The sequence below is a fragment of the Cyprinus carpio genome, chromosome B23 (assembly GCF_018340385.1).
Source record: "Cyprinus carpio isolate SPL01 chromosome B23, ASM1834038v1, whole genome shotgun sequence".
Taxonomy (NCBI): Eukaryota; Metazoa; Chordata; class Actinopteri; order Cypriniformes; family Cyprinidae; genus Cyprinus; species Cyprinus carpio.
Genome location: NC_056619.1, coordinates 6,996,807 through 7,022,973, shown reverse-complemented (window position 1 = coordinate 7,022,973; position 26,167 = coordinate 6,996,807). Strand labels below are relative to the sequence as shown.

The 26,167-nt window shown below is 38.9% G+C and overlaps 1 protein-coding gene across 5 annotated transcripts in view; it reads right to left on the bottom strand.

Annotated features, from left to right (window-relative positions):
* The window catches only part of LOC109057838 (neuron navigator 1-like), a 106,683-nt gene extending 81,919 nt beyond the window's left edge, over window positions 1-24,764 (bottom strand). For all 5 annotated transcript variants that reach the window (XM_042750748.1, XM_042750749.1, XM_042750750.1 and 2 more), the window contains exons 1-3: window positions 24,729-24,764; window positions 24,565-24,652; window positions 14,381-15,145 (exon numbers count right to left, since the gene is read on the bottom strand). In XM_042750748.1, the coding sequence (XP_042606682.1) occupies window positions 14,381-15,145; window positions 24,565-24,652; window positions 24,729-24,749 (874 nt within the window). In that variant the 5' untranslated portion in view covers window positions 24,750-24,764. The remainder of the gene's footprint in view (window positions 1-14,380; window positions 15,146-24,564; window positions 24,653-24,728) is intronic.
* Window positions 24,765-26,167: the final 1,403 nt, after the last annotated feature.

Below are 26,167 nucleotides of genomic sequence, written 5' to 3'. Positions count from 1 at the left end.
GTCTCTGGGTCGGTAGATTTGGTTCATTCAAACTGCCAGTGATTTCCCGGAATATGAGCATGCGTTCACACACAGCATGTAAAGGTCCCGTAATGACATGTGACATCAGGAGGTGACGTTTAATGTGCGAGTCAAAAAAGCTAGGCACGTTAAGTTTCACTTAAGCTGGCGAACAATCTCAGCTTCAGCGCGGATAGTGAGGAGCTAACTGATCTCTGCTTCATTACAGTTTGCACATATTTTTCGTTGCAAATGTTGATCTTCCTTCAAAACACCTTCATCACTACGACACACCCTTTATGGCACTGGCACTGGCTTTTGTTCACATAGAGCTCGTTCTGGGACTCCCCCCGGCAATGTTACTAGGTCCCCAACCCGGTGTGTGTTTGTGAGGGTGTGTGTGAGGGTGTGTTTAGTGGCTCAGCACATGGAGGTGGCCCATGGTTTTGTAATGAAAATGGAGAACCCCCCATGCGGCCCCCTGTGGAGTGTCTCTTCATTCAGGCATAATCTCATACAATTAGACTCATGAAATACAATGAGTCTCCCAGAGTTGTTCAAATGGGCTGCTCTGTAAGTTAGGCTGCTAAAGAGGGTGGTTTAATTTACAGTTGGCTTATACTGTACATAACTGCGGCCTTCTGCATTGGTCATAGATATGTCATGCTATGCTCTCTCTTAAAGGCTTTAAATACTAATGATAGTATGACATATAATACTGCATATATTGATCTGAGCAGAGACCAAAAAGGACTTTATATATAAGAAAATATCAACAATGTATTCTGCTAAAAAAGTGTGGTGAACAAGCCATAGTATCCATTCATGTCTCTATGTTCTCCTGCATAGTTGGATCTGCGACAGGGGTAAATAGCTACAACTCTGATGATGCAAATGTACCATGGTTTGGAACCAAAAACACTTTATGAACAGAATCTAGAGGCAGCAGGAGAGGGGGATCCATCAAATTTGGGTTCAGACCAAGCATAAGTGTGAAAGCAGCCATAAGTCTTGTTCAGGACATTGTTAAAATAGTCTATTTGTCATCAGTGGTTCAACCTTAATTTTATGATATTGTTTTAACAATGTTACTACCTTTCTGGGCCTTGAACGTGATATTTCTAATGCTGTCTATGCAGGGTCAGAAAGCTCTTACACAGCAGCACTGGCTCAACCAACAGTGTAATTTTGAAGCAGGCTGTCAGTTTGGCTAACCAATGACAGCTTGGAATCATGTTGCAAAACATTTGATTTCATTATTCTAGGCCATTCCTTTGGATATTACATACATCACCATTAATTTAGCAATTCTTGTGTCGTAAAAGCAAAGATGAGTTGAATTTAAAGCAGGCTTACAATATTCCCCTATTGACAAGATGACAGTGATGGTGTCTACAACAGTCTGTGGCTGAAAGGGCCATTAACTCTCTGTGATAGCACACAGCATTAAGCCATGATAGGGTAATTACCAGAAAATGGACAGATTTGAGAGAACATGTTGGATTCAGTGGACCTTTTACACCCAAAATATGCACTGCGGATTTGCTTCCATTCCTCACTGGATTCAGGTTTCATATCTCTCACAAAAAGCATACATTTTGAAGCATTTTATGCGTCCAAAAACAACATGTGTAACTGTAGCCACAGAGTTTCCTCTCAATAATATGGAACCGTGCAGGGATCGCTCCAGTTGGCAAGCGGATACATGTGAACTGTCCTGTTGAGCTCTAGTGTAACGAAAGGAGACTGAGAAGATCATCACACTTCCACCCCCACGCCTACGGACCCCTACGGATCAGTCCAGCTGGCCAGTACTGGAATGACCTATGCAGTGAGAGAGAGGTCATGAACCGGTGAGGAACCGACCATCAACCTGATGGTTGTAGACTAAGCACGGCCAGTCTGGCAACACCACTCAATGCTGCGGTGATGGCCAGAAACACGCTCATGAAAATATATCACATTGATTTCACCGTTAAGAGACGTGACATATAAGAACTATTGATTATAGTGGCTTTGGGAATTAGCTCAATACTGAGATGATTGAGTCGCTGAATGCACAGGAGCACTGCAGCCATGTGCCGATCAAAGTGGTCAAGCTGTTTGAAAGGTTATCTCCAGTTGAAAGCGAGGGGGGTGCCAGATAAATATTCATTCAATCATTTGTGGTGTTTGCCTAGAGTTTGAGCAAAGCCCTGATCCTAAATATCAAATTTCAACACATCAGAAACCCCATTTGTGCCAGCAACCACACCATAACAACAACCTCAGGACTCTGGCATCTACCCAGAACACCATGGCACTGGCCTGGAAATCACTCACAACAGTCTAGCAACCATGTACCAACAACCTAACAACCACACACACACACACACACACACACACACACACACACACACACACACACACACACACAAACACATAGCAACTGACAACCATGAACAACCACCTATCAACCACCAAAACACCTTAGCAACACCCTAGAAACCACCTTAAACACCATAGTCTGACCTGGCAATCACCCAGAACAGTCTAACAACCATGTAGCAACAACCTAGCAACCACAAAAACACATAGCAACTATCAACAACATAGCAACCACCAGAACACCTTAGCAACACCCTAGAAACCACCCTAAACACCACTGGCCTGGCAATCACCAAGAACAGTCTAACAACCATGTAGCAACACCCTAGCAACCAAACAGATCACCACAGCAACTGCAGAGCAACATCTTTGGCAATCATCCTCAACACATTAGCAACCACTTAGCAACCACCAAAGCTAAGTAACTAAGCCTAACACACTAATAGCGACTAAGCAACCACAGGAACACCTTAGCAACACCCTAGGAACCACCTTGAGCACCACTGGGCTGGCAGTCAACCAGAACAGTCTAACAAATATTTAGCAATGCCCTAGCAACCACTAGAACACCACATCAACTGCAGAGCAACGTCCTGAACCCCCATGAACACACTTAACACCTCTTAGCAACCACCAGAGCACCTTAACAACACCCTAGATACCACCCTGAGACTGGTCTGTCAACACCATAGCAATCACCACAACACCATAGCATCTGTATAGCAAAACCCTGGCAACCACCCTGAACATACTAACAGCCACTTAGCAACCACTGGAAAGCTTCATTAACACTCTAGCAATTAACCTGAACACCATTGGCCTGCCAACACCCTAACAACCATGTAGCTAAACCCTAGCAACCAACATATCACCACAGTTACTGTATAGCAACACCCTGGCAACCACCCTAAACATGCTAAAAGCCACTTAGCAACCACTAGAACAACTTAACGACACCCCAGCAACCACCCTGAACACCACTGGCCTGGCAATCACCCAGAATACTCTAACAACCATGTGGCAGCACTTTAGCAACCAACAAAACACCATACTAACTGCATAGCAATCACCCTAAACACACTAACAACCACATACAACCACCAAAAAAGGAACCACATAGCAATACCTTGGCAAACATCTAAAGGGCTATAGCATCCTAGTGCCACGTTTTATATAAGCAAACAAAACTCACATGTTAGTCATCAATCAGATGTGAATTTTTAGGATCATTCAGACTCACAGTATTGCTTGGGTATCATGTCTGATACCCTACACTAGATGGCACACATGCTTGGCTGGATCAGTGCTTTAAAGATTGGCACTCCATCCAAAATGCCCAAGAGTCACATTCATTCTCTGAGCAGTAGTAGTTAAAATCATATTAGACACACTTGAATCGACCACTCTAGGACAGCTCATTTCATTTGTGCATGATTTAAATCCGTTCCTCTCTACATTCATCCTGATGAATGTGCCAGCAGGGCAACCAAAACTACCAACAGAAAAACACTGGGGGGTGGGGGGGGTTTCCAGTGTTTATTAGACTATAATAAGCGGAACTGTTATGTCTTAATTAAAGGCGTTTTCTCAGAAAAGTCAAGGGAAGTAGTTTCCTTTAAAATCTGGATTTGGAAATAATCACTGAGAGGAACTTATAGTCACTCTCCAACAGACAGACTGCTTACAAAATAAACAACTCACAGGACTTTACCTCATTTCACACACCACTAATCTCAATGCTATGAAAGTTTGGTTACATGGGTTTTCTGTAACACTGTCTGTGTGTGCCGTTTGAAGCAGAATGAAAAGCTCTGTAAAAATCCTTTTTGTCCATGTTCAGTCATGCAACCACCTCTGATCTTTAGTCATATGACTTAAAGTGTAGACTGAAGAGCATTAACTAATTATTAAGCATTTCTCGCCAGCTTTAGCTGGTGGCCTTCCTGATGCAAATGTCTGCTCTTGAATCCAAAACAGGGATGTATAACACACTACATCCTGAAACAAAAGACATCAGCCGGTGTAGAAGGGGGGCTCCTCTCCAATCCCTCCGCTGCATCTAATCGATTCCACGCTGTTGTTAAGCACAACTCTCATTTATGGTAATTAAAGCCTCCCCACTACAGGGGTGAGGTTGATGGAAAGGTCCAAGGCCATCAGACTTCCTGTTTTCCAAATCGGCCCGGGCCCAGAGGACCCAGCTGCAGCCGGGGCGAGGGAATGAGGAAATTAGGGATGCAAATTTCACCCCCCGTCGCAAGTACATTCCCAGGGGGAAAGCTAATGAATCAAGGCTAGCTGGTTAAATGCGGCTGGGGGGGACTGCAGTACACCTGCCTCCCCCTCTTTACACCCTCATCTACTTGTGAGAGAAAGAGTTGAAAGCAGCCGCTACCAGCAATTCAGCCGTTTTCTTTTCTCAGTCTATTCAGGAGTATACAAGCTGATTCAGGACTGTCCATGGAAAAGCAGAGACTCTGGGAGAATTCTAATGGTACATGCTTTGAAAGAAAATGTGGAATCAGGCCGACGAGCAGAGAACCAACAGTAGCTTAGTTGGCGTGTTACAATAATATTGCCATGACAAAGGACTGGGAGAATGGAAGCTTCTAAAGGAATGGGAGGATTCTACTGTATATTTAGCTTAAAAGAGAACACAATAAAACAAAGGCTGTGAAGTGTGTTGCATTCTAATGGACTAAACACTAAACCCACATAAAGGACTTGTCAAATGCTTGGACTGGTGTAGTCACACCTCATTTAATGGGGTTTAAAAATTACCCTCTATCACAGGATGAAAGATTAACAGTAATACCATAATTACAGTTAGCGTAAAATTGGGATTTATGAGGCTCTAGAACTTGGACTATCATTTCATGGTCTCTATTGTTTGGAAAAGTTCTGGGATATGCAATAGATCACTGCCCAGTGGATAGCTAGATATAGTTTCCAAAATGTGGACAATGGGCCCCGCTGAGAACACAGCTCAACATTGAGGGTGACCTCACACAAAGGGTCAGTTAAATGAGATCACAGATTTTAATGAAAAGTAGTAAGTCATGCATGCTAACTATAATGACCAAATCTTCTGGATCTGCTCCAAATTCTTGGACCTCTAGAGTCTCCTGAGGAGATGAGAGTCGAAGACAGCGAATCACAGTTAGAGATTATGGGGTCTTCAGAACAACCGAGACATTGATGCAGAGAGTCTAACCTAATATGAAGTGTTTTCATCTCTGAAATGCACTACCAACTTAGAGCACCATCCGAATCTGAGACTGCCACATGGTTAAAAGACAGACAGTGTCTTCCTAATTAGCAACTGAAGCATAGCCTGTCAATAAAGAAGCTAATAGTGTGAAGACAGATGCTTACGGGAACCATCTTCTGCCTTTCTGAGAATGCTGTAAGAGCAAGAAGCAAAATGGACAAAGTAAATGGACGTCATAGAGTGCTGAAAGCTCTGAGAAGAATTTTTTGGCAGAAATAGGCCACTCTTCTAAGAGGTCTTGTCTGGAAAGTGTGCGAAACCAGTCACAGCATGGAGCTCTTGCTGGATTCATCAGTCTTTACAAATGATGATCAATTTCCATCCATTAATGTTTTCATTTTCCATATTTTATTACCAGAGCCGAGGAACAGATGATGTTTAATTGGTTAATTAGGGTATACTGGGTGACAGGGATCTAAATAAGGCCAAATGAATCCCAAAGGGATGTTAATAGAGTTTAATGGCGTAGCATTGAGCCAGAGAAACATTTGTCGCTACTTTGACAAGCTGGCTGATATTTTACTAACAATACACTGCAATGCTCTTAAATTACTCTGAGTAATAATCCATTTCAGATTCATTTGTGGTTTAGGGGAAAAGGGTATAGTTTCCAGCTTCTCCACCACAAGTTTGTTTTATTTCCAGTTTACCTTATGACTCTGTGTGTGTGTGTTTTTCAGTTCTCCTCCTCTACTCAAGTCAGGGTGCTTAGAAACAGAGTGGTGACCTCGACAACATGAAAACAGGAAGACATACACATGCAAGCATGCTGCATCTGGTGAATGAACGGACTCTTGAATAACAATAGAGTGTCCTGCAGACACTTCGGCCAAATGGTAGAAGACACACTGCAGGAAATGAGAAGACAGACTGGAATATCCGCACAAAAATCACAATAATGTCCTTGGGGAATAACTACAGAGAGGAAAGAAAGCTGTGATGCTCTGGTCTAATCATGCTGGTGTTGTTTCCAGAAAGTATTATAAGACTTCCTTATCTTGCATCACTCATGTTGCAATCCCATGACACTTTTTCAGAAGAAAACTGTTTGCAAAATCATGCAAAAGGCCAAACTGAATGAGAACAGCTGAGAAAGCGTCGCCAATGAAATAGACCTACTGCCATGACAAATCTGATTTGAAGTTCAGAGGCATTCAGCCAAGAAAGCAAAGCGAAGGGATTTCTCAAAACACTAAGGCTGGGAAAATTTTAGGGACATTTAAATATAATAATGTCAGACACAACACTGCATCCACCCTTCTGGACACAAAGTCTGGGCCCCTAACAAAAATAACGCCTTTTTTACTGTCACCTTGAAGAAGATGACTTCCTCTTCATGAATGCATCTGTCACAACGAAGGGAAATTCCCTTTCTAAACTTGTTTTAAGTCAGAGAGCTCTCTGCGGACTACAAGAATCTTTTTACAATATGTATTGTTGTTGTTGATGTATTATTATAACATGCAGTCAAAAAATATGTCATCAAATGGTCAAACTAAAAAGAATATTACAGATTCAATACAAGCTAAAATTACCACATTTGTATCATTTGTGTCAATGTTGATTACAAAATAAAATGTAAGAAATTTTTTTTTTTTATTCTGAGGCATTTAACAGTAAAAAGTAGATGTGAATGGGGCCAATTTGGCCGTTTAAATAATTATTTTTTGTTACAGTTGTTTTAGGGTCATAGAAATAAACTGGACAGAAAAAGTAGTACAATCGTAAAATGCATCATAAAATGCATAGTTTATTTCTTGCGTCTGTACTGAAACAGTACTTTAACATTAGATTGGCCCCCTTCACTCCCATTATTAAAGGAAGGACCAGTGGATTTATTTATTTATTTGCGGTAATAAACATTATTCAAAAAAATTGGTTGATTATGCTTAACTTATACTGAACTCAAGGACTTTAATGCATTGTGTGTGCCATTACTTGACAATCATGGTTATGAAAAAGTTCTGGTTATGCTAAAACATCTCCCTGCTCAGTAGAAGAAGTGGAATTGAACTTAAAATCAAGTTTTTTTTATTTTCCCCCAGGAAAAGTTTATTCCACACCACCCACAACTGACCAGAAGCAGTCCAGTTTGGTGAGGAATCCCTTGATACCCAGGGGCAGGGAAGTGTGAACTGGGAGAGATGCCCAGACAACTGCAGGGTTTATATTCTGACTGGCGCAGAGAAGCCTCCAACATCACAGCTGCATCTCTGGCAAGCCTCTCAGGAGCTGAGGAGGTCCACCCAGCTATTGTTGTCAACAGAGAGAGAGAGAGTTGTAAAAAAGGACCTTGTGGAACAATGTTTTCTTGCCAAAAATTGAGCACAAGTGTTGCTTAATGTCTTCTGAAGCTCAAGGAGGCAAGAGGTGGTGCAATGCTGTGTGACAAACAAAAACAGCATAACTCTGAAATGACCTCAGGCCAGAGTGATACTATCACCTCCATCACATGGAGGGCCAAAGAGACCAGCTGTGGAACTGGAGAACATGTGTGGAGGGAACACGAGATCAACTGCTTCTTTCTGCTTTGGGGCGGATGTTTGCTTTTAACAAGGGCTCTCCAGTCTTCTTCTCAATGCAATGATGAGGAGATTTGGCAGGTCTGAAATCGGCTAAGGATAGTACACATAGTTGTATTCAACAGAGAGGACACAAAAAAAGTCCTATCATTCCTAATTGCCTGTTATTCTTAATGTTTTAAGAATCCCTAAAATGTTCCTACCTTATGTATAAAGAACATGATAAGATAGGCCATTTTTAACACTTATTTGATTAGTCAAAAAGCTTTTTATTTGCAAAAAATCATACAAATTAAACCTTTATGCTGTGCATTTTCGAAATAAACTTCTTTTAAATAAGTTAAATAGTTCTGCTGTCTCAAAAAAAAATCAGGCCTGGGGTAAGTTGAGCCAGTTTGAGTATTGAGAATTTTTATTTAATTTAATTGAATTCTAGGCAATATCATCAACTTAAAGTTTTAAGATTTAAAAAGGAAACCACCTAAAAGATCCTATAAACAGCAGTAACTCATTTTACCCTGGTACAGACGGCGTGATATCAAAACCATTTTGGATGAGAATAAATCTGGACAAAGCTGCTGGCACTGAACGAATGTATGCAGAAATATTTGTCAAAGGGGATTTCAAGCAAATCTTCAGAATCTAAAATATTCTTCGATTGGATTCGATGGATTCTCATCATCTCAGATGAGTCATCAGATGTACAAAGAATCTTTTTAAAGATATTAAAATAAGAAACAAAAAGAACATCTTTATACTTACATTTCCTTCTCAGGCCATTGATTAAACAGGCCTGGAACTTTATAATCGGAAGACAACTTTAAGCCTCAACTGACATGCTAATGCATGGATATGGATGTCTGTGAGAATTCAAATAAAGTCTCTGAGGTGAACTCGGTCTGAATCTGGCCAACCTTGCATTTTGTCCTTATTCGAACCTAGAATCTGATGTGTTTGCTGCCACCATTTTGCTCATTGTTAACGGAGAATCAAGAGGCACTGGGATGTTTGACTTTATAATGGCTTGTGTAAAGATGTGGTGGCAGCTGTGTGGTGTGCCTTTATTGCTAGTGACAAACAACACATCTGTGGCAAAGGCCAACAAATCTCATTCTCTCAGAGCCTAAGTGTTTACTCTAGACCACTGGATGTGATCATTCATAATGAAGTTTCAACTGACTTGCTCTTCTGCTACTTCCAGACCCTAGTGAGCATCCAGTTTCATTCATTGGCAGCTAATGTTTAAGTAATTCCTTTTTAACAAAACCTGGCAATTTGAGGAAATATTAGCACTGGGTACCATTGGCAATGTGACAAAGCAGAACAGAGTTTGTTTGAATGCTATAGTTGCCTATTATCAGCAAGCACAGTGGCTTTTAGCACATTAATAATTAACATCGCTTGTTTCTACAAGAGCAATGAGAATTTTAGTAACCACTAGTGACTATTGGTAAAAGAGTTGATTTCTTGCCCTTTATTCACACAGGCGAACCCAAGATATGTCCTCACATAGAACTGAGAAAAGCTTACACAATCATTTCCCCATGACGGCTGAGGCCGTCTCAGCCGCAAAACAATTATGGCCTTCAAAAACACAACTGTGCCGCTACTGCACATAAACCACCACTTGACTTCAAAAACTGGACATTTGAGGGAGATCCACAAAGCAGCTCTCACTTAACTGACATAAAACTGGCTAAATATGAGCATGCATCCAAGAGTTGACCATTTTACATGGAAAAACACTGGAAAGTATTGCTCTTTTGAGAGTTATTTTACAACATGCTTAAATATAGGGCTGCTTTCAAGCACATGTTTGTTGACGACTAAAATTGTGCTTAACAGGCTGAAACTGCAGACATAAGGACATAAACAATATACATTTCGTAATATTTCTGGATGTTTTAAAAGATAAATTTACATTATTTCCATGTTGCATACTTGCATAAACGAGCGTGTTCCTTCCTCTTCTCCATTTTGCAGACATGCAGAAATTCGATTAGGACTTAGATTGCATTAGTCACACACTGCATGCTGAGGCATGGAGATGTTGGTCATGACAGTAATCACATTATGAATCTGTTGGCCGTCAAAACAGCACACAAGTCATTGTCTCCGTGCTCACATAATGGAGGCAGCAGGGTTGTGCATGTTTCCATGTTAACAGAGGTGTACGGACCAAAACATGACCTTTATTTGCAGTTCCTCTTTCAATTCCTGTTTTCACTGTGTTTTGTTATTATGTGCCATTTAGTCAGATTCACATTTTGGTGGATGGACATTAAAGCATAAATATAGCTAATTCTAATGTGCAAACACATCCAATAAACAATAAATGCATAAAATCTGATCAGATTTTTTTCATCAGAATTGTTTTTTTTGTTTTTTTTGCATTACTCATTATACAATCTATGATCCACTTGCTGTTCTGAATCTAGTGAGCTGCCTAAATAATCAGTTATCTACTAAGGGAGCATCCTGAAATGAAACTTCATAAGCAGCAGATTTTGAACATCATACAGTTGTGATGAAGAACCATGAGAATAAGATAATACCTTACACATAGTAAATAGTATAAATTTTGTGTAAAAGTTTACCATTTTCAACAGTTATAGAAAATTAAATCTGTCTTTATAATTATTTTATTTGGCCGAATAGCAGGTGTGTGTGTATACACACAATATATACTGAGCTTGTTGCAATACTGGTTACAATGTTAGTACTGCCTTCTTCCTTAAGTATAAATGTGACGTTACATTATAATTTTACTAAAACAGTATCTTGAACATATCATTATGCTGCCTACCTTTTGTACATTTTGTGTTGGACGTGTGACTACGATGCCTAAACTGCTGCCTATGTAGGCAGGTCACTAGGTTTGGGAATAAAGAACTAATGATGACCGGTCACTGCAAATAAAATATACTTCATACATTCAAAATGTGAATGTATGCATGGCTGTATGTATGTCTTCACACAGTATGTGTGTTTGTGTGGTTTCCCTTGAGATCTGCTCTTACACAACCAGACCTGGTTGAAATGAAATCATGCAAGCTGTGAAGAGAAGGCCTGCAGCATGCTGAGATGTCAATCAGGTTGACTTTAACCCTTGCGACAATTTCCTGGCTTGTCAAGCTCAGGCATACATAATATACACTGCATTTTAGTGATGGTTTCCGTTTAAAAGGGGCTGCTTGAATTTATAAAACCATTTCCTGCACATTGTCATTTCTCTAACTGCCCAATGCTCAATTCTACAGGCATTTTAATGCGGACACACACATTTATCACGCATAACCCAACAATAATCAAATACAGGAAATAAGGAAATCCTGTGCCATGACTTACAAAATGCTTCCAGGTCATTATGCCTTATTCCAGAGGAAATCGATTGTATTGACTGCAGTATTAATGTGAATTTGAGATAAGTGTATTGTCTTATTGTATCCTTATCACCACATTCTACTTTTCTTTTTTGTAGATCAATTCAAGCACAGCAACCTCGCTCTGAATCCAACTGTCAGCAGAAATCATGTCCAGTGTATCTACTGCACCACTAACCCAGACCAACCAGCAAGCTTAAGCCAGACAGAGATGGGAATGATGATGACGAAGATAGTAGTAAAGTGCCTCTGGTAAGGAGGCTCTCAGCTCTGAGACACACCCTTCAACAGCAGAATAAGACACTGAGCACCAGTTGTCTCAAAAAATCTAATTTACTTGCTAAGACCTCATTTTATGTCTGTTCCACTATAGTGTGGATTAAAAATGAATAACAAGATTTAAAAAAATTAACTCTGTAATTTAACAAATATCCAAAGGAAAATGGATATTCAATGCAAAATAATAGAAGGTGGGGCTTGATTTCATTCATCATAGAGAAAGAAAGAAATATCAGTATATTTTACTACAATATTTTAAACTAAACTACTGTACAAATATTACTGAATCTGGCACTTAAGTTGTAATTATATTCATGCTTAATTAATCCTCAAATCCAAAAGCTGTGGTTTTATTTATTTAAAAGGAGTTATAGTGCACGCGATTGGATATTTGGTTTGATAAAGCTCTTATCAACACAAGTAAGAAGCATCTGTCCTTAAGTATTTAGAAAACACTTTGGGGTTTTCCATCTGATCTTAGTAGTGATTCTCTTAACCCTCTGCTGGTGGCTCTCAACTGTCACTGTCTGATACCAAAGGCTTCTAAGCCTTTTTTTAATGTTTCTTTATTACCAAGTGGAGATCGAATTTGTATAATTATATAGATATGGCTTGACTTGCCAGTTATACTAATTACCCCATCATTCTGTCTATCATTTCCATTCTCATTTCTGACTATAGTTATCATTCAAATGGTAAAAATATTGCATTGCAAACATTTTGCATTGGGCAGTACTTTATATTCACAGAACAATCACTCACAACAACCAGTGTCACAACAGCACTGACTGGAGGAACAGAGTCTGGTGTAATTGAGTTTGTGTTGTGAGGTCAAAAGCAGAGGAAGGGGACAAGCAGCCCTAATGCATTCAGTCACACAAGCATAATAACACAGTGTTTCAAACCCTGGAGGGAAGCTTTGAAAACCTTTGCCTGCACAGCTAACCCCGATGGGCAGCACAAGCTAAAGGAATCAACAGTAATGTATGGCAGTCAAGAGGTTGAAAAGAATATCAAATCCAGATCATCCGTACAATATAAGACAATTTTTTTTTCAATTCTGCCCACCCCCACTTCTCAGCAGGTGCCATGCGGCAAGGTCAAAATAAGCTCCAGGGAAGGAGAGGAAATGAGTATAGCTAGCTAACAGACTGAATTCCATTTTCTAATATCTCAGCTCAGTGGATTCACTTCACACCACATCTCTCTGGTCACCCTAACATTAAAAAAAGCAATACACTGAACCGCTAGCTAGGCTATTGTTCAGTGGTAGATTGTTGAGAGATTGTTAATAGCTAATCATGCTCAATTCATCACTTACTATATTAAATATGCATTAAAGTACCATGCACAGGAGCATAGCTGACCAATCCCATAGCACAAAGGTAAATCGCTAATAAGTCACCGCACTGTTCATGTATTCTTAAATAAAAACAAAACACACAATGTTCATGTGTCGGTACTGCCTCATTCTGAGTCACTGACCTTCTCAAAGAGTGTGACACCCCTATTATTCTCTTTTGAAGTCCCCCGGTAACAGAAAGAGGGAGAGGGAAAGGGAGAGAGGAAAAGACAGGGGGACCATCTGTCAACTGCCCCAGAGATCAATGGCACCAGCGGCAAGGCTAAATATGTTGCCCACCATGCCTTGAAAACAATTCAACCCAGCGATGTTTATTTTTAAGTTCCTGCTACGACATCATCATAATTTATTTGACTGTTTCTATTGTGAACTTGCTCACGTTATCTACGATAATGCATACTGAACTAAGACGTATCATTGATGTAAAACTGGTAAAATATCAACAAAAACATAAGTAAATTATCCTAGCCATCCAAAACAGCTAATGCTGAGTTCACACTGTATGATTTTCAAAATCATCAGATCACCGTTGTTTTCACACTGGTCATCGCTGGTTCACATCGCCGGCATGCCAAATATTTCACAGGCATTGGCAACGCATCTATGATTCTCTCAGATCGTGCCTTTGATAATTCACTTTTGACTGTCAAAATTTGACTGTCACTCACGTGAATGAGCACCGATTTGCCTCCGATTTTGAAAATTTGTTGGCAATTTTGCAAAACTAAAATCATGCAGGGTGAACTTGGCATAAGGTGGCATATTCTGGAGATTAGGGCAGTGTGTCAACTCTGCTACAATGGTAAGGCAAATATACCCCTGGATCAACCCCCTTCCCCCCGACTGGAGCACAGATTGGTCTCACCCAATACGTGCACAGATGCAAGACATGAGCTTGCAATGTAAACAAAAAGGGATGCAACGATTGTTCAATGAAACCATGCAGTGTTTGAAATAAAACGACATTCATAATCATAAACGAGCAGAAGCAGCTTCAAGCCAAGAACAGATATATGAATAAAGTGTGCATAGTTATGTGAGAAGCACAGGATGAATAGGAAATACAAAGCGAGGTGGTTGCTAAGCAAGAGCAGGGCTGGGTTGAGCTACGGAAGTGATGCTGGATCCGTCAGCCAGGCAGCATTGCTCATTCTTCGGCATTGCAAGCGGATTAGTGGAACTTGTTATTACTTACCCAACATCTGACTGAAGAGAAGCTGCTCCAGGTCCCCAAGTACCGTTACAACCAGTTCAGGGTCCACCTTTAGGAAGGTCTTGTCCCCTTCCTCTGGTTCTGGTGCATCTTTGCCCCCTCCGCCCCCTCCTGGGGTGGCTGCCCCTGAGGTACCACTTAAAGTTTTCTTACCATTAGCTTTAGCCTTGCTGGACAAGATCTCATCATCTGACTTGCTGTCATCTGCCAGCTCTTGAGCCTTGCTGATGGGTTTGACCTCAGCGTAAGGACCCTTTGGTATCCGACTGGGTTTGCCCAGTTTGGAAGGTGGGCTAAAGGGTTTTGGCTTTCCCTGAAACAGTGAATGCTCTGACTTGGAAAGATTCTTGGAAAGTGGGATACCCTTGCCTGTACCCCCTCCTGCATCTTTGAGCTTGCCGGACTTGTTCTGACCTGCCCCTGGCTTTTCCATGTCGTCCGACCACTTGGGCTGGTACAGGTGCATCTTCTTCTCGGCATCCGTAAGCACGCATAAATTGGTCAAGGACTTTTGCTTGCGTAGGTTACTAGGCACTGGAAGACGACCCTCTGAGTTTCCCGCTCGGTAGACCTTTAGCTCAGCACGAGGAGTAGCCTGTGGGAGCCCTGACTTGCCCCTTTTCGCAGCCATGCCCCCAACTCCGTTGGCTCCCACCTGGCCCTGGGGGGTCTTGGCTTTGGACGTTTTGTCAGCTTCAGTCTCGAGATCTACTCCTTGTCCTCTTGGGCTACCCCCAAGCATTCCTCCTGCGTGAAACCATGTAAAAGCATCAGTGAGTCAAATGGTTTTACAATCGAGCAAAAGAAGAGAGCTCTGTTGCTTGCTGCCAGATCCTTATCACAGTGAGAACTATCTCTCCAATAACACACGCAGAAAGACCAGTCGCTAGATCCTGTATTGAAGAGGTAATCCGTATGTCTGGTGTCTTTAGCATGTAAATCCAGCATCTGGCTCCTCTCAGTTAGACTGCCTCAGCTGCAGCTGCTCTAGTGCTACCCAGTAACTCATTTTCTCTCACTCTCTTTCTTTCTCTCTCCTCTCTTCAGCAGAGTGTCTCGCTGCTTTGCTGTGCAGCAGCAGAATGACAGAGAAGACAGACGCAGGAACGGCCCCTCCCCTTGCTCCCCTACGCTCATTCAACCACACACACACCCTCCTCCCCCTACTCTTCTGGCTCTCTCTCTTTTCCTCTTTCTCTCTCCAACACACCCACTCTAAAGATTCTATACTGATCCCCTGCACAAGTATTACAGTATGAGGGACCTGTGATAAATTACAGTGTCTTTTTAAACAGTTGCCTGCCAGCATGCTTCCTCTGCTGGCCCTCTTTGGTTCACTAAAGTGCTCTGTTATCATAAAACCAATAATGTTTTCACTGCAAGGATATAATCACCAGTAAAATCATGCTGTCAGACATGTATTCAATTTAAAATTTGAACTTAAATGACTTTAGGATACTCTCTAGAAGCTTTGGGAAAAATTGTTTGCTGTTTATTGTCAAAATGAATCTTAAACGGTTTCTAATGGATTTGACTTGAAGCATTAAGTTGCACAATGTGGCAGAAATCACCCTAACTACATTTGGTCAGATCTTTTGGTGTGAAATGAAAAGTTCTTTTTTTTCACTATTCTTTAGTCATATCTTACCAGGGGAACCAAGTTTGCCAGGACAGCCACTGGTGGGCTACATGACACTCCAGGCTCTGACCAATGTACAGACAATTAGGCCTTGATTCTGATGTGCCACACTGAATTACCCTCAAGAAGAAAAGATTGAGCTTTGGAAGCAACAGCCTCCATTCTATCAGAGGATGGACCTAATTTTTCACCAGCTTTGGGAAGGGGATGTCACAACAATACGATGCACACAAGACCGCACACAGTTCCTTCCTCTGAAGCCGAAAGGGATCTAGGCTTGTTTGAATCAATTTTGAGAGTGCTCTACTTAGTTCTGTCATTTCAACTCAATAAGGCCAAGCTCTACCAAACAGACTATCCAAGTGGAAATAACTGACCTCCTACAAAATCTTAGCTCAAGGACACACTGTTGATAAAGCAGGATTAAGAGGAACAACTCAATTTAGTACCCTTTCTGCATTGTTAGTAAATTTGAAGGCACTACTATTGCGCTTTATTAAGATAAACTCAAATATTTCTCAACATTTATCTGTCATTGAATCAATAGGCTCAAGTAGAGTACATGCTTCCATGGTGGTGCATTACCTTATCCATTAATATGCTGGTGTTAATACCTCAGTTTTTTCCCATCATGCACTTGATGCATTAATTCCTGATGGCAACTTAAAACACAGTACTGAACAGAGTAGATATGAAAATCGTTGAACCAACGTCTATGAAAGTTCCAGAAATATCTCTGCAGATTCTGGCGGAAATCCAAAGGGCAAACGGAAATATTAAAATGCAGCACATAGTTTAAATGAAAACACTGTTGAACCAATATAAGCAGAATTCAAAATATCTTATTTGCATACCACTGCTCAGTCAGTTATTTTTATGATAACTTGTTTCCAAAACCTTACTGAAGACAACCAAAGCATTTAAAAAATAAATGACTTTTCCACCAAATTTTCTGAAGAAATTTCTACCGAAATGGTCTGGATGGTTTTAGCATATTGCTATGCAGCTGCAATGTTTTGGGTAGTTGCTTACTCAAAAAGCCCACCACAATGATACTTTGGTCTTTAGATATGGCTTTAGTAAGAGATTTTTTTCTTTTCATCAAAACTAGCAACACATGATTTAAAGTAGCTTTTAAGTCCATCTTGCAAAGCGTTAAGGATGACACAAAGAGTTTACACCAAATGTGTTAACCTCTCTTCATATTTCTAATAACAGCCTTTATACAAGGAAGCAAACAGATCTAAACCAGCAGGCTAGTCCAAAGTTCCTCCCAGTAGACACATTAATGTCACACCAGACATAAAGTGGAAGGAATAGCACACAAAGCTGGATCTGTTCATGGGGGAGCCCTTGCTTATAAACAGCACTCTGTTTTGAACATGGGCTCAGGATAGCTCCACTCACGTAAAATTCACCACAGGCCGCCACCTCGTCTCTCGCTCATGGGACTTCAACACTGAGCCGACTGTCTGGTGCTGATGACCCAGACACTGTTGCAAAATTGCTGGACAAACTTCAGAGTTACCTGAGTCAAATATTCAAAGTGCAATTATTCGTCCCATTTGTCATTTTGATAAGTTTCTGAAGAGACTACTGTACAAAAAGTATAGTTTCTAACATGTATCAAATTATTTTTAGTGGAAATTATTTTTAGCCTTGATATATACTGCAATTTCTCTATAGGGACAATAGAGATACCTACTACTAAAAACAATTTTCCAGCACAAGACTGCACTATAAGCTTTACAGAATCATTTCATAAAATGTATTTCATAATAAAAGTAGCTATTATTTATACCATTGCTGTAAGTGTCTAAAGCTCCCAAAATGTGGACGTAATATCATAAGGAAAGGAAACAAAAACAATTCTTTATGAGGTGATAATATTATGCTTTCATTTCATTCAGCTGTGTCTAAAATTTCCGTAACACTTAGTTAAATACATTTATGTTTACAGTTTCTCAGTTGTTAAACCGTTCATAAAAGGAAAAGGTCTATTACTAATGGCTAAACTACACCACACCCGAGTATGACTCAGTCCAACGGCCAAGCTTTCCAAACAAAGCCACAGAGACCAGAGAAACTAGCTTTTTACAAGCCAGACTAAAGCTGGACCATAGATTCGTGGCTTCTATTTCACTGGCTACCAACACATGTGTTCTCATACGGCCGTGTGTCATTGAGGAGAATTTCTGTAACATCCTACACGTACTACTACTCCCTCAAATCATTTCATGTCTGTAAGAGATGACTATGATAAGAAATAGCACCATTTCTCTCTACTCTCCCACTCAGCAGAGTAAAGTGTTAACTGATCATGACATGGGTCTGCTATTTGTTTTCAAATAAACTATGATGTTCTGCTGAATTCAAAAATATACTCCCGCAGGCTGTCAGGCAATGTTCTGAGCCAGAAACCAGTTTCCTTTCCAAGATATGAAGACAATTCTTCTTAAGACAGCTGCAATGAAATCATATAATTGTAGTCTTATATATATATATATATATATATATATATATATATATATATATATTACGGATTATTAAAGAAGCCTTTAAGTGTGTCCTATGTCACTCTTATACAGTAGCATAAAATGGAAGTGATGTTAATGGCTAATCATATCTATCACTAAAGCAAACAGAGGAAATTCCCATCCGTGCATGTGAATCCTAATGAATAATCTCTATGTGTCTCTTTACTGTGTTTGTTTAGCCACATTTTGTAAGACTAGGAAGCATTACTGCAGCGTTTTTATCTGATCAACCTTATATAACGTTTCCTGATGGACCCTTTTAACAAATTACCACTGTGATTACCAGTGAATGATTTAAAAGGTTGACAGAACTCTTGTTATCAGACTTGGTGCAAAAAAGCATTAAACATCAATAATATCTCCAGATCAAACAATATAAGTATCCACAAAAAATTAAAAAGAAATACACAAAGAAACACACAAAAAAATTAATTTAAGTATGCAGGACAGAGAGACCCACCCAGAATTTTTTTTTTTTTTTAAGGCTGTACATAAAACAAAGATTATTGGAGTATGTTTTACAAGAAAATACTATATCATTCTTTCTGCTTAATTTTAGGTTTAATTCAGTGTTATTTGTTTCTTTGTAATTATATGTTACATTTATTAATCATTTCTTACACCTATTTTTTAATTTAGTTTAATTTATTAAACCTATTTTGTATTTTAACAAATAAAAAAAAGGTTTATGCTGAAAACAAAAACGCATAAAAATAGCAAACGCACATAAAAAAAAGATAAAATGTAAACAAATTGAAATGAAAACTCAAAATTAAAAAAATGACTGATACAAATAGTAAATAAATAATACTAAAATAACACTGCACAAAGCAATGATCTGATACCAGAACCGTAGACACAAAATAGCACTTTAGTAACCACATCCTGGAAACCAAACACAACACCCTAGCCAACATACTGATAAATATATATATATATATTAAAATGTTCTTTACACTATGATAAAAAAAAAAAATAAAAAAAAACAACAACTCTACACTCTTAAAAAAATACATTTCTTTTAAAGGGTTTTCGACATCACTTTGAAAACCCTTTAAAAGAAATGTCTTTTTTTAAGAGTGTAGAGTTGTTGTTGTTGTTGTTTTTGTTTTTTATCATAGTGTAAAGAACATTTTAATGATCTAAATAACCTTGTTTCACTATATTGAACCTTTTGTGGAATGGATGTTAAAGGTTCTTCATGAAACCATCAATGCCAATAAAGAACTTTCATTTTTGATAGTCTAGCAACCACCTAAAAAAAACAAAAAAACAAAAAAATACCTGTGAATACCTTAATAAGTACATTCGAACAGCCTTCCAATCACTTTTGCATTTTGAAAATAACATCTGAAATGCAAACACCATTTTGTTTTTTCCAAAAAACACAAAAACCTAGCTAGTGTGACAAGTGTCCATGTCAAATTGAGCATGAGGCTACACAGCCACACACAAATGCACAGCACTCATGTGACACTATTACACTTGTCCCTCCTGGCATCAGGGCAATTAGCATTTATAGTGGCTTTAGCTTGAGGTAAAAGCTTCCCAAGAGCACCTGTTTTCCAATGCCCAGTCTCACGTCTCATCCACTGGAAACATTATGATTCTATTTAAAGAAATGAATGTTCCTCTTTCTTTGTACAAGCAGTCAATGAGCTTTTCACAGAACATCTTAGCTTTGAAACGGGTTCAAAACTATACTTTTCAGGAAGAAAAACACGCATTAAAACAGTGAGCGGTTTGTGTGCCAAAACAAACGATTAACAGGCAACAGGGATGATTTCCTTCAATCTGATTTTGGATGAACGTGCTAATAGGCTTTGCTGGCATAAGTTCATCACTACGTACTGTATGTGTGTCTGTGAAGCAATCCATCTTTATTGTTGATTTTATTTCACATGCATTCTACTTCACTGCGGTTTCTCAAATTCAACAGACAAAACGTGCATGCTGGAGAAGTCAGATCTGGAGAGCCAAATTGAAAAAGAGGCCAGTACTGATTTGCGATTTGCCTTAAAGCCAGCGGGTCAGTTTGTGCCTCCCTCTCCTCACCATATGCTAAATAATAATTTGGCCTTGATCTCTGTAATCTGTCAAAAACCTGTAAGCATAAACGCTAAAGATTTTCTCCCAATTAATTGCCATAAACCAGATCTGGCAGCATTTGGTCTTCTGTCTGGGAAGCATTAATAAAAGCTGCCATAAGCATTTTGACAATCTGCTCTTGAACAAAGGTATTACACTTCTTATAGACGGGTCACACAATATGTGACTACTGTATATGGTCATGCTTATGGACTGACATAAAATCAAATGTGCAAAATGGATTTTGCATTTGTAATATTATAGACGATGAAATCCAACATCAGCACCACAACCTTGCACTCAACCTAATTATTTTGTTAAGTATATTACTTGATAATCCATACATTATTTTTTTAGAAAAAATAAAAACAACATCATGTTAAATTATGTATCAATTATGATCCATCAAGCTTTTGAGGAACGTTTTTTTATTCATCTCTCAATCATGATTATATTGCATTGCATTAATAAAAACTACAGATACTAAAACTAATCATTTAAATATCATCTTACTAAGACATGTTATTAGAAGATATAGAGTGACAACTGATATTTCTATGCGTTTTATTTTTATATATGCTATAAAGATCTCATTCATTTAAATTACAAGCGATCAGAATTTCATCATACTTTTTGCCATATAAATATGTCTCTGTGCCAAATTGTATATTTTTGCTCAGTTTGTAGCCTGCTACTGTACATTGTTGTCACATAACAGGATGTGACCTTTGGGTTCATTCATCACACTGGAAACTGAAGGTCATGTTGAGTGCACAGAATTGTGGGATACAGTAACAGTATTCAATGCATACCAAAAATGTCATTCTTTGCATAGTATGCATACTATTTACTAGTATGTATAATATGAAATTGTATGTGTCAGATGCTACACTATTACACTATTAGTGTATGAGATGTGGTGTTAAGAATTGTTTCCAAACTAGTTTTTCATTACACCTAAAGTATCAATAATTAGCTAATTGTGCTAAGCACATTTAAAATTAAGTTAAATTAAAAATTTGTGTCGACACTTGTAATATTGTTTTATTGTTTAAACATTTTGAAACTTTTTTGAAGAAAAATGTATAACAAATGCTAAATAATATAGTGGATTTACAGTGTAATAATTTATAGCAATAGTAAATAATACAATGATTTTTTTTTTTATCTTTCTTGCAAAAATATTTTGTCAGATGCTATTACCTTATACTTTTGAAAGGTCAAAAAAAAAAAAAAAAAAAAAAAAAAAAAAACCATTAAGAAACATGCTTCTTGCAGCTAAATTGTTTAGTTTTAGCAACTACTAGCAGATATAAACTGTAACCAGAAGAAAAACCTGGCCTGCTAGTTCCGAACATAACTATGTTTACATATTGCCCGCTCTTATACAGTACAGCAGCCTTTTTGAAAACCTGGAAACAATTTAGCAATTTAGCACTTCTAGTTCCATCTTCCCAAAGTCAATGGGTTTTCTAAATAGGTATTTGGTCAAGATATTTTTATGTTTTTTATTTTTTTGTTTTTTTTTTACAACATTAAATACATCAGTAATAGCCACAGTAACAGTGTGTTTTTCTTTTTTTTTAAAGCCTTTGCTTTGTCTTGAAAAAATAGCTAAATCGGACTCCATTAACAAGCATCAGACTCTCTGCTGCCCCCAACAGCTCTGGAGATCCAGCTATACCCACATGTTTACTAACATAGTCTGTCATGTGACCTCAACATGGTGGCTACTATGAGGAGGTGAGATCATGATAAGACAGACACTAGTGGAACAGAAAAAACAAAAACTTCAGGTTTAATGCTTCAAAAAAGCCGAGATAATCAAAGCACATGTTCAGTGCAGTTCTTGACTGTGTTGTGATGTTTCATTGTGATTGTCTCATCTGCTGTGCTGGGTGTCGACACATCGTAGTCATAAATAACTGCTGTCTCTGCCTACGCTGGTAAAGATGTGATGTCTCTGTGTGTGAAAGATGAGGCAATGTAATGTGTCAGTGTACATTTGTGTGTGTTTGTGCGTCAGCCATCTGAGGTGAAGGTAGCCGGCAGATGTTGAAAAGGGAAAAGTGTAATTCAATCTGCAGATGGGCTTTTGTCGATTCTCAGGGGTGGATCTGATCTCAAACCCGATGAAACCCATGAGCCCACTTACTATAACGCTTATGCTCTCAGATCACTCATCACTAACTCACACACTCAGATGGTTCATCACTAATACACTTACAGATCACTTATCACTATCACACACTTATACACACATTCTCAGGTAGCTCAATGCTAATACACACACACACACACACACGCACGCACGCACGCACGCACACACACACACACACACACAAACACACACACACACACACTCTGACCACTCATCACCAACAGACAAACATACAGTATATACGTTCAGATCGTCTGTCGCTAATACACACAACTCTATGAGACTACTCATCATCACTAATATACCTACACACTCTCAGACCGTACATCACTAACACACACACCGTTAATGACTCTGGACCACATGCTACTTTGCAGGGAATTTTTACACAGTTTCCATTACAAAAGTGAAAATTCTGTAATCCTTATCAAGCTTAGGTCTGTCTAATAGTGCTGTCATCTGAAATATACAGAAAACAGAAAGACTTTAATCCTAAAGTACAGCAAAGACCTGTTTGAAAGCACATGTATGCACATACTCTACACTGTTGATATAGTCTGCGAGAGTCTCTCTCTAAAACCTCCAGGTTATCAGCAGCTGCATGTTAAACCAGACATTTAATCAAATTCAGCAACATTCTTCAATTGTTCTTTACAGTAGATTAGGTTTAGCAAAGACTTGTGAATCAAGAGTTACTTATATACTTGTTGAGCAATTGCTAGGTGGTTGGTAGGGTGTTCTGGATGTTTGCAAGGGTGTTCTTTGTAAAATAAATACTTTAAAGCAACAACATTGTCTTTGGAGCTTGAAGAGGTTCTTCTGTGGCATCAGACTGTAAAACTCTTTTTTTGTAACCTTTACATTTAATAGTTTAAAGCGTAACAGCTGAACTCTCTACAGTTGGGGGTGGTCTGGTTGGCATAAAGCCTGTCTGAGTGAGGGTCAGACTAGGACAGTGTGTGTCAGAGCTGTGGGGTGAAGACTGTCTTTGTGACTGCTGTAATCACTCTCTCTTTCGTGAATGGAAAACCTGCAGCCATCACTCTCTTACTGCACTACGCACCCACCGCCATGGGCAAAAGGGCACTTAGAGATGGAGAATTAGGCCAGAAAGTAGATGGAAGTACAGATGTAATACTTTCTGTCTTCAACTGTTAGGATTCCAATCAAGCCATAGGAAAGATCTAAACCTAATGTAACTGCATGCTTGATTTACCCTGGCATGAATGTTAAAGTAATTAACAAATCAGACTTTATGAAATATTGCACAGAGATGAACAAATATATATTTACACAAACACACACACACACACACACACACACACACACACACACACACACACACACATATATATATATATATATATATATATATATATATATATATATATATATATATATATATATATATATATATATATATATATATATATATATATATATATATACAGGTATAGTGATGTCACAAATGTGACTCTTGCTTTGAACTGTGTCAAACACATATATTAGCTAACTTTTACATTTATGAAAGTAGATTATGGTGAATGTGCCAGGCTAGTTTATGTATGTAGTTCAGTTCAGGAGCATCTCATATTGGACACATTTAAAAGGTCACAAAAATTCAAAATTCACTTTGTGATGTGTACATAACTTAAAAACATAACTGGTTATTTAGATTAATATTAAAGTCTATCCAAAAGGTAATAAAATGAGAGTCCAAATGAGAGTGCCAAGAACTCACCAGTATTGAGGTCATCACAGCAGACTTCTATTGAGTCAGAGGAACAGTCGCTGAAGTCATCCAGAGAAATGTCTTCCTGAATCTGCAGCTTCAAAAAATAAGAAGGATTAGTAAATTAGACACAATGCTTGCTCTTTCCAAGAGTCTCATAACCAAAAACCCACTTGGAAACATGTACCAAACATTCATTGAACGTCAGCCTAGAAGTTTAGACGTGGCATAATTCTTGGTATTTTTCACTGACTGATAACAATCTAGAAATACCAATTTGAAAATAATCAATGTTCAGTGCTATTTTCAGACAGCAGCTTTGTCCCTGTAATGCCTGGTTTATATTCAGCTACGCTAACATGGCAGTCGCCCTGTTGCCAGTGTATCCCATGCCCACCGGGTGTCCACTGCACTGAGTCATTAGAGCAGATAATTCAGAGAGTGTTTGCGCTGCCAGGAGAAGCTTTTTAAGCATCTACTCTGCCCCAGAAATCCCAGCAGGCATACAGAGGGCAGGAGCGACACAGTCTCTGAGAGCAGGACAGAAACTTGAACCGCATGACTGATTTGGCGCTGGAAAGATTACGAGTGGAAAAGGAGGCTAATCTGTCAGCGTAAATGATGGACTGTCAAAGTTGTCAAAACTGGATGAAATGGGGAGAAAAGGACAGACAGAGGAAAGACAAATTCTGCAGCAACAGAACTGAATTGCTAGAAAGGTAATGAACCATGTAATACAATAAATGTGCAGCAGTTAAAACAAGTTAAGACAATTTCAAAAACACTTGAAACGCTGTAAAAACTAATAAAGTTTCTTTCAGTTTGTTGCACACTAGCTTGGTAGAAAGATACAGTGCATTTTCACTGATCATTTATTCAAAACAGATCCTAATGTAATCTTGGGTTATCTTGAGTGAGCTGGATCTATCCTGGCTTAATTAAACCTGACACATGTAAACCCTGGGTTAATTATCTTATTTGCATATTTACATGGTTAACAATATTATATGCATTAAATTTAACTGTCTTGCATAGAGGACCTAAGTGGGCAACCCTCTTGACCATGGATCTGACTGTGAGCAGGACTTCTTATTACAGGTGTAAAGTGAAATCTTAGAAAAACTACTTTTTGAGATATAAAAATTTAGACCTTGGGAAGTACCCTCTAAGTGATTTTGTACCTTATTTACACCTACAAGGTTTATAGTAGTACCTTAATATCACTACTCAGTGGTACTAATATGCATCTTTTAGGGCTATACAAGGATACTGCCCCAGTGACAAACTGTTGTATCCCTAAAAGTATAATATCTGAATAAAATTGAACCTTTTAAAATTACATGTGTGAAACTTTGCTTAACCCAGGGTTAAAAGCACCTTTAATATGTTAGCCAAGGGTTAACTGAAAGGAATTAATGTGAGGTACACCTACTGTATGAAACCTCCTTGCTGAAAAGACCAACATAGCTAGTCATTAGTAGATATTGCGTTTAATATATTGGTCTCAAGCATGAGGTGCTGATGTCCTCTTTAGATGGCTTAAATAACAAGCCCTGCTTTGGTCATCTTTACCAGAGAAGACATCATGGACAGTTAGTTCTATGCTACACCA